The 9,110-nt window shown below is 40.9% G+C and overlaps 1 protein-coding gene across 7 annotated transcripts in view; it reads right to left on the bottom strand.

The window, feature by feature from the left end:
* Positions 1 to 364: 364 nt before the first annotated feature.
* LOC141078153 (nck-associated protein 5-like) overlaps positions 365 to 9,110 on the bottom strand; it is a 74,484-nt gene continuing 65,738 nt past the window's right edge. For 6 of the 7 annotated variants that reach the window (XM_073564986.1, XM_073564988.1, XM_073564989.1 and 3 more), the window contains 4 exons: positions 6,374 to 6,412; positions 5,337 to 5,456; positions 3,798 to 3,893; positions 365 to 2,878 (listed from right to left, as the gene is read on the bottom strand). In XM_073564986.1, the coding sequence (XP_073421087.1) occupies positions 383 to 2,878; positions 3,798 to 3,893; positions 5,337 to 5,456; positions 6,374 to 6,412 (2,751 nt within the window). In that variant the 3' untranslated portion in view covers positions 365 to 382. The remainder of the gene's footprint in view (positions 2,879 to 3,797; positions 3,894 to 5,336; positions 5,457 to 6,373; positions 6,413 to 9,110) is intronic. The other variant, XM_073564985.1, reaches the window with a different exon arrangement.

Raw genomic sequence — 9,110 nt, 5'->3', positions numbered from 1 at the left:
TCCATGTGAACTGTACCTTGGATTTTAAAGCTGTTGAGATAAAGATGAAAGAATTTTAATCACAATTGGCCCAAATAAGTACTTTTGGCTCATAACACTGATCTTTCAAGCCAGACACTATAATTTAGTGTGCAGCTTTTATCTGCTTGGCCAAATGTTGATATTATTTATTGCCCTTTTCAGTTTTGCAAAATAACAAATCCAGTGTTTGTTTTTGTTTTGTTTTTTTTTTTTTTTTAAATATACACATGCTTTGTAGATGCTATGGTCTCAGTAAAGTTAATATTTTTGATATTATAAGCAAAAAAAATAATGTCATTAGGGTAATTTGAACCATTTTTAGGATGCATTTTACAGGTCAACAATTCTGAGGATACCTTACTCACCGATTCAAGAGCTGTTGCATAAAGTTGTCAGCAGTCAAGGGTCTTGAAGTTTCCCGTGTCTGATCTACAGACACAGCTGTGCGATTCTTGTCGAGAGAGAGACCGTTTATGTAGGCTCTCTCCTCCTGAAGAGCTTTTCGGAGATCCTCAGCTTTCTCCATTAACATGGAAATATTCAGGCTCTCACCCTTTGCATCCCTAGTCCGAGGAGAGCCACTCGCAGATCTCTCCCTTTTCTCCTCTTTGATACGCCCTGTCTCAGGCCTACGACTTAGAGCAGGTAGTTTGCTTTTCTTTAAACCAAACCAACTTGCAATACCACTGGAATTACGTTGCTTAGGATCAGGGGCAGGTGCATGGTGCTGTTCCTGCAATCTCAACATGTTTTCTTTAATGCCCTTCATCACCTTTTCTTCAATGGCAGAATGCAAAGCACTCAATGGAAGATTTTCTGTGCCCTGTGAACCTGGACTACGTGGAGATGCATAATCTGGGCAAGTGCTACTTTTCTTGCCTGCACTGGTGGACTGCATCCTCTGTTTTTCATCACTTGGTAGAGTGGGTTGTCTGGGACTCGGTCTTAGCTCTTCACTCAGCGGTCGAGAAACAAGAGGCTTTGCTGTTGCCTTACTTGGGGACTTGGCAGGTAGCTTTGTTGGACTTCCATGGGGACTACGTGGAGATTTGCTTGGTACAGGTGGTGCACGGGATGGATTACGCGGACCATGAGGTGAGCCGGGTGGGCAATTAGAAGTTGTCTGTCGAGTCCGAGCAGAATCAGATTTTTGTCCATGGTACCTTGGTGGGTAACTCTCAGTAGATCCAGGTTCAGGAGTCCTTAAACTGCTTACACCTACGGATCTTTTCATAGATGGACGAAGATCAGGGCCATCCGGTATAATCCTGTTTTCATCTGTTAATGCTACAGCAAGCTCAGTCTGTTGGTTGTCAGAGCTTCTTAGCTTTCCAATTCTTTCTTTAAATAGGACAGGTGCAGCAGACTCAGTAGGTTTTCTGGAAGTTACATGCTTTTTCATAAACGGTGTGTTTATCTGACCATGATCACTAGAAGAATTTACTTGGGAATGTACAAAAGGCCCAGGGGAAAAATTTGAGGAGCATACTTCAACTAGTTTGGGAGACAATTCCAAATCCTCAGTTTGGCTTGCGGTGGGAAGCACAGAATTTTTAGCAGGAACATTTTCATAGTCATGGGACTTTTTGGTGTAGCACTGTATACCAGGCCTATTTATTAAATTGTTTGACCTTTCTGTTTGTCCTTGCCTACTAGTGTCAGGATTAATAAATTCAGATGGAGACGGTGGATCAGTTTCAAAACCAGTTGATTCTTCTGTTGTCTTCCTACTAAGTCGTGGTGAAGGAAATACCTCATAATTATTGCTCCTACAAGGGATTTTAGAGGTTTGAGTAAGCTGAGGGCTAAGCCTCAAAGAGTTTGGACTTTGTAATTTATCCCCTGAGCTTGGCAGTTTTAAAAACTTGAGAAACTTAGCTGGAGAAGGTATATGAGGAGTCCGCGGCTCAGAGGAAGGAATAAGTGCATCTTGTCCATCAGGACAGGGAGGATTAGGAATTACCATCAATGACGGCGGACAATCATCCTGTTTCTCCTGGGCTCCATTTTTATGGGGAAAAATAGATGCATCCCTTGGCAAACTAACAGATGCTCCAGGAGAAGGAGGACAAGAAGAGGAAGGCCCATCAGAAGCATTCTCAGAACCAGATTGCTTTCCTGGTGAAGACGACAGGGAGTCCCCCCTTTCTGTAACCACTGGTGGTGTCGCTGGCACATGTTGACTTTCTACCATATCACGAAGGCCTCTGCTGTAGCAGGTTAATGAATGAAGATGCCCAGTGTGACCTCTAGCAAAGCTAGTTCCATCTAAATGGCCCTCAATAGGGCCCCTTTTATCTACCGCTCCACGGGAGCACATACATGGGGCTAAACCTTTAGTCAAGTCTGTTAATGGCAACCGTTGCCTAATTTCACTTGGAGGAGGAGGATCTCCAATATCATCATCTGAAGATGATGAGCTTCCCTCTGCTTGCCGCGAAGACTGTTGTCCATCATCTCCTGATGCCAAACCAAGGTGTTCCCCTCCTCCCTCTCCAGGGCTACCTGCTGGTGGCTCTCTTTGTATGGGCTTCCACTTAAACAGCTCCTCCCAACCACTCTGAGCTAGAAGCAGACAAGAGGTCCAAGGTTCATCTCCACCATGTTCTGAAGGAGGCAAGCCTTCACCATTCATGTATTCCAAGCCTTGGTCAGGTCTTACACGCAACCCATTCCCACTAGCTGATGATATTGCCCCAAGATACATTGGAGGTGTAGTGCATGGTGATCCACTCTGAGATCCGGTGGCTTCTAGCCTTCGTAGGACTTCTAAGATCTGAGCCTTTTTCCTGAGGAATGGTGACATGGCATCTAGAGAGCGACATGATGATTGGGCCCGACCAGAACGCTGTTTCTCCTATTTGAGAAAAAAAAAAAAAGTTCTAATTGTCGAAACAATTTAGCAGCTGTAATATGAAAAAAAAAATGTGCAATATTCACAAAAGCATAAAATAGTCACTTTTCTCAAAAGTAAGAGAAACATTAACTTGAGAGAATAAGGATTATATAATTTGCATAACTTTGCTACAAGTGTTTTATTTAAGGGTGCAGACTGAATACCATTTAGAAATTAAAATGACTGTATTGGTTATTTCTGAATATGGATTTAAACACTTAACATTTTTTTTACAACGTAATTACATTCATAGCAAAACATTTTTGTTTTACATTGCACTGGCAGCAGTCTTGTGCATAAGATGTTCAAGATCTGTTTATATTAAAATGATTTCCAAGATTGCTAGCCAGTCCCGCAGAAATTAATGGGTTTAACTCATTTTCATCTAAGGGTACAGTTACACCTAGCGATGCACCAGCGATCCCGACCAGCGATATGACGCTGTCAGGATCGCTGGTGCATCGCTAAGTGGTCGCTAGTGAGCTGCCACACAGGCAGATCTCACCAGCGACATTGCTGGGGTCGGGGGTCGCTACTTACCTGTCAGACGCGGCGATCCTGACGTCCTCCTGCCCGGCTCCACGCGTCGCTAGTCGGCACCACAGGAAGCCCAGCAGGAAGTGGCCGACGAAGAATGGTCCAGGAGCTTCTCGCGCGACCAGCGATGAGCAGCGGGGGAGCCGGTCGGAGGCAAGTATCACATGCAGCGATATCGCTAGCAATATCGCTGCAACGTCACAAAATCGGTGACTTTACAGCGATATTGCTAGCGATATCGCAGTGTGTAACGGGGGCTTAAGCATGTAGCCAAGTTGATTTGATCTTCCGAATTCCCTTAATTGTATGCACATTTCAGAAAGGTAAAGAGTCAATTATTTACCTCTCTCTGCATTCCACATTGTCCCAAAGGAAGAGAGACAGATATCCGGTCAAGGTCCCCTCCTTGGGAGTCAGACAGGGCCTGCAATGGGTGCAACTATATTAGAAAACAAATATGTATCAGTAATGTCATCTATTAAAGGGCAAAGATAGAAAACATTGAAAATTATACAACAGGATGAAAAACAAGATTAGTTTGGAAATTTACTTCAAAAATAAATTCCAGGTGCCCTGTGATAAGGGTATTTAAGGGTCCTTTTACAAGTGATCATTTTGTATTGATGCACATTTTGACAGAGTGTAGCAAGTTGACGTTTAATAGGCATTTGTCTTTTTTAATACTTATGAGATGGCCTCTATTTCCTTCTATTCCCACGAATAACTTCCGATTATACTGGGGAGTTTGATACCTAGGACTTATCTTTTTAGGCCGTCGTAAAAGATTTGACCAATGACAAAAGCAATATCTCGCTTGCGTCACTTTTGTGTTTGCAATGTACAGTGATTGAGCAAATCTTCCCAATCTGGATTTTTTTTGTTTTATAAAAATTACTAATCACCCCATGTAAAAGGCCCTTTAGCTGTTTTAGTGTTCCAGTAATTTTACTAAAAAATGATGCAATTTGCTCACAAATGTTTTACAAGTTAGTTCTTAGAGCTCATATGTGTTTCAATGTCTGCCGACTAATATCCTGTGTAGAGAGTTCAAACAAGGAAAAAAAATAGGTCTTTCATGGAAGTTTACGATGATGCATCATATTAATTTTTTTTTTAATTATTTTTTATACTTATGACACATTAGCTCAATAAATAAATTAATTGAAGTAGTGAACACACTACTTAACTGGTCCCATTATACATGTAAAATAACAAACCACAGCATGTACTCGCCTTCCCTGGGGCCAGGGTCGGATCCCGGCTGCTGCTATGGTGTCGGTTTTTTGGCTGCAGCGGTCCAGTCACAACTACAGCTCTCATCAAGGCTGCAGTCAGTCAATCACTGAGCTCAGCGGTACGTGCCGTCTACATCTGAGCCACTGAGCTCAATGATTGGATGAAGCGGTGATGCGCGTCGTAATTGTTATGTCACCATTAAAACCAAAGCACAGAGGTCGGGAAAGTGGCAGAAAGTTGTCCCTTGCCCCGGGGAGGTTGTGCACCGGCTGTATTTATTATTTTACATGTATAAGTGTTTGGGGACCTTTTATTTGCAAGGCGAAAACCCCTTTAAGAATGCATATGTTGGCCAATTTTCACTTAATATAGCTTGTAGAGTAACAAAACATTTAAACTAATGCATAATGTCCTACTCTGGAAAATATAAAAGCTCATGAATTCTTATGAATGTGGCTGTCTGGTGAACTAATCAGTGTATTTTCCAAAACCAAAATCTATTCTGATGAGATATGATAATATTTCAGTGGAACAGAAACAGACACTATAAATAAATGAAGGTGCTGTAGCTGACACATATGTCGAATTAAATCAACTCAACCGTGTGCTTCGTACGCAACCTGTAATCCATGGTAACAGCTCTTACCTCCGGGGATGATCCCGAGGAGCGCTGTAACTTCTGGTGAAAGAGGTCACTCAGCGCTCTGTTCTGCCGCTCAAGGTCAAACACCCTTTTTTTCAGTTTAATACATTCTTCCCGAAGATCCTGAAGCGGGAAAAAAGATTTTACAATGTAATAAAATAATGCAGAACTAACAATACAGAGGAAAAATCAAGAAAAGAAACTGAAGGATCTGGATGAAAAGTCTAGAAGACAAATTTAAAATTGTGTAAACATTCATTAAGACAAAAAAACTTATGACAACGTACATCATATTTTATACAAGTCGGAAGTACTTTTAGGGGACCATTAAATCAGTTTGTTTTGGTTACATTTTTAACAGCAAGTGGCTTTACAAATACCTTCATACTCCTTTAAGAGATATAAATCTATACTATATCCATTATATTTATATTACAGGAAGGAAATGGTATGAGACTGTAAATCATTAAAAAGGTATTTCCATCTCCAAGATACTATCCCAATATATAGTGGGTGTAATAATAATAATCATACTAATAGCAAATACCTCCAATTAGAAATGTGGCATAGTTCTTCTGATTCGCTATGTCACTTACCATATGTAGGGCATTGCAGTAACTAAGGTATCCATGGTAATGACCAATAGCAAGCACCTGTCACTATATGAGTGGTCGTAACCATGGACACTTAAGCTACTGCAATGTCCTGTACATGTGGCAAGTGACATAGCAAATCAGAAGAACTATACTATATTTCTAATTGGAGGTATTTGTTAACATTATTAGTATTACACCTACTTCATATTGGGATAGGATCTTGGAGATGGGAATACACCTTTAAATCAAAAGGAGCTTACAAATTGAAAAAAGTAAAAAAAAAAAACTTTGCCAAGTCCACATTTTATAGATCAGCCCGTGACTATTCCAAAATACGAAGCAAATCAGAAAATGTATAATACAATTTGAAAAATAAGTCTTTAAGTGCTACAAAGCCAAAGACAGCCAAAAATCATAAAACCCACAGAAAATTGAATTACTTACCTTTTGATTTAAAAGTGCCTGAACAACATGGTTTGCAACCTATAAGAAACATTGAAACAATTTAAACCAAAAAAAAAAAAAGTGCAGTTATAACAGTAGTCTTAAAATGGTTTTGAGTAACAGATCTATGTGTTCTTAGTCCACTGTCTGAAAATAATAAAGTCCTATTCAATACAGACTTTTCAGCAGTCTCATTCCAATCACAGACAGAACAGGCAACACCTCTATACAGAAAGTATTACACAGGATTCACCATTCATTATACGCGATGGCACAGCTCGCCTCCTAACCCTCCATACACAACGAGCTTTGCCCAGATTAGAGCACGCTCAAAAAATGCTTCTATACAGACAGTCTGACTTAGTCTATTGCTGCTAATGTCCATGCGGCTTCTGTAAAGAAAAGTACGCAGGAGTCCAATACTAGACCAGTATAGGCAATTGAGAAAATGGCAAGATTTTAGTTTATGTAGAGTATATAAAAATTAAAAAGAAAAAAAAACACATTCAAAAACATAAATAAAATACATTTAAAAATAGAAAACTCATTTAAACAATAGTTTGTTTCTCATGGCATATTTCCTTTATTAGAGGCCAGCTCAGGCAGCCATATGCTGTCTGAGTATTCAGGAAGCATAATTTTCAGCTATCGCGATATAAAAGATGTTTGCCTAATCATCTACTTCACCCCGCTATCTGATCATCTCTCCAGAAAACTTCTGCCTGCTATTTAACGATCAGCAAATACTTTCAAGCTCAGTCCTGTGAATCCTTGTGCTATTGAACTCTTAGCTAGTTTCACACTAGCATTTTGAGGCGCAGCAGACGCTCGCCGTGAAGCTCTGCCCCCTTCCGCGCCTCCTCCGGTCAGCTCCGCCTATGGGCGCATGACGCTGCATGCGACCTGCATACCCCATCTTTAGCATTGGGTAAGCAAGCCGTGCGCAGGTATGCTTTTGCTGGTGCATGCAGCTTTTTGATGGTGCGCCGACCTGCGCCAAACGCATCGTGTTACATTTTGATGCGGCCGTCAAAAGGACTCATGCACCGGCAAAAGCATACCAGCGCACGGCCTGTGTACCCAATGCTAAAGATAAGATACTCAGGTCGCATGCAGCATCATGAAACCATAGGCGGAGCTGACCAGAGGAGGCGTGAGAGGGGGCGGAGCTTCACAGCGAGCGTCCATTGCACCTCAAAATGCTAGTGTGAAACTAGCCTTAACTATACTGCTAGAGGTACCTGTGACTGTACTCGTCATCTAATATTTCTTCTGTTCACACCAATATCTTTATAAATTAGGTACATAAATATTATTAATATCTACTATTCCTGTGTGTAATTTCATCACTGCAAAGAAGTAACTAGTATGGTTAACCATTTGCCTTCTGCAACTTCCTGATTGCATAGATCTCTGCCATTAATCATTTATCAGCTGCAAGTCCCGAATTCTCTAGGCATCTACTTTTCCTGTGTATATCCACACATCTGGCTCTGCTTTATGTGGTGTATCCTGCTCTGCTTGTCCGTCTGCCCTCCCTGCTGTCCTTGTCAAGCCACTTGCGGACCCACTGCACCATCACCTTCGGTTTGTACTGCTCACCCTGACTTACAGCCTAAATCATCCACCTCACCGGTTAAGTTCATATCAGGTAATCTAGCTAAACAAATGTATCAATTATCTACTGGAAGAGTGATAAATGCTTGGTTACATCCTTCATTCTCTCAAAGTTTAAATGGGGCTTGCCGTGTGGATGCTTGACCCATGTTCTACAAACTGGCCATAAAGCTGCAAAGTACCAATTGGTAAGTGTTAGATCAACAGCGTCCAACTGAAAGGCCCTCCATAAATGTAACACTATCAAGTGAAGGACCGGTAAGTGTGTGGCCGAGTACCAAACAAAGTGTGTACAGTGCACGTGAGGCTCACACTTCTACAATAATGGCATGTCACTGCACATCAGCTCATGACATTATTTTTGGGCGACTCCTATTTAATTGGTTAATTTCCTTTCTTTGTGCATTGAGTAATTAAAAAAAAGCAATTCAAATATACAACTACATAACTGATTCAATTATAATTATAGGCGGGGGTTGTGCATTGTCCAACTTCTACTATCCTAATAGAGTACTATGATTCATACAACATTAGGATACTCTGAATAGAATTCAAAAGAAATTAAACTAAAATACACAATTGTGACTACAGCTTGAATTGGCTTAGTACTAATTCTGTGAAAGTTTCTTTCTAAACTGCCAGCTTTATGCCTCTTACACAATAGATTTACACCACTGCCATCAGTTTCAGATGTTCAAAATTGTTTGGCTTAACCTGTTCTTTAGAATTCGGTCATCAGAAAACTAAGAGATTGTAGAGTTGTGCTTGTGGTTATATACAGTATATTAACTCTTATCTCAAGGATTTGAATGTCGGACAAGATTTCTGACATTCCATATGGGTGACACAATAATTGAAGCCAGCCGTGGGCTGTAAAATATTTGCATTCCCGCAGCTGTTTGTAACATACAGCTATCTAAGTATCTAACCATGACATCGAATAGCAGCCCCTCACGTCTCATAAGCACTGAATTTTAAGCCTTGTCCTCTGGCTGCACTCGCTGCTCCACTTCACTTTCATACAATGTCTTTACATTATAGATGGACACATGACATAAACCAAGTCGACATAACTCATCAGATCTGTTCAGGTGTGCAGGATACGATTATAGCACATGGA

The sequence above is a fragment of the Dendrobates tinctorius genome, unplaced genomic scaffold, assembly GCF_039654945.1.
Source record: "Dendrobates tinctorius isolate UK_male_01 unplaced genomic scaffold, ASM3965494v1 ptg000513l, whole genome shotgun sequence".
In the NCBI taxonomy this organism is placed as follows: Eukaryota; Metazoa; Chordata; class Amphibia; order Anura; family Dendrobatidae; genus Dendrobates; species Dendrobates tinctorius.
This window is presented reverse-complemented; position numbering and strand designations above follow the sequence as displayed.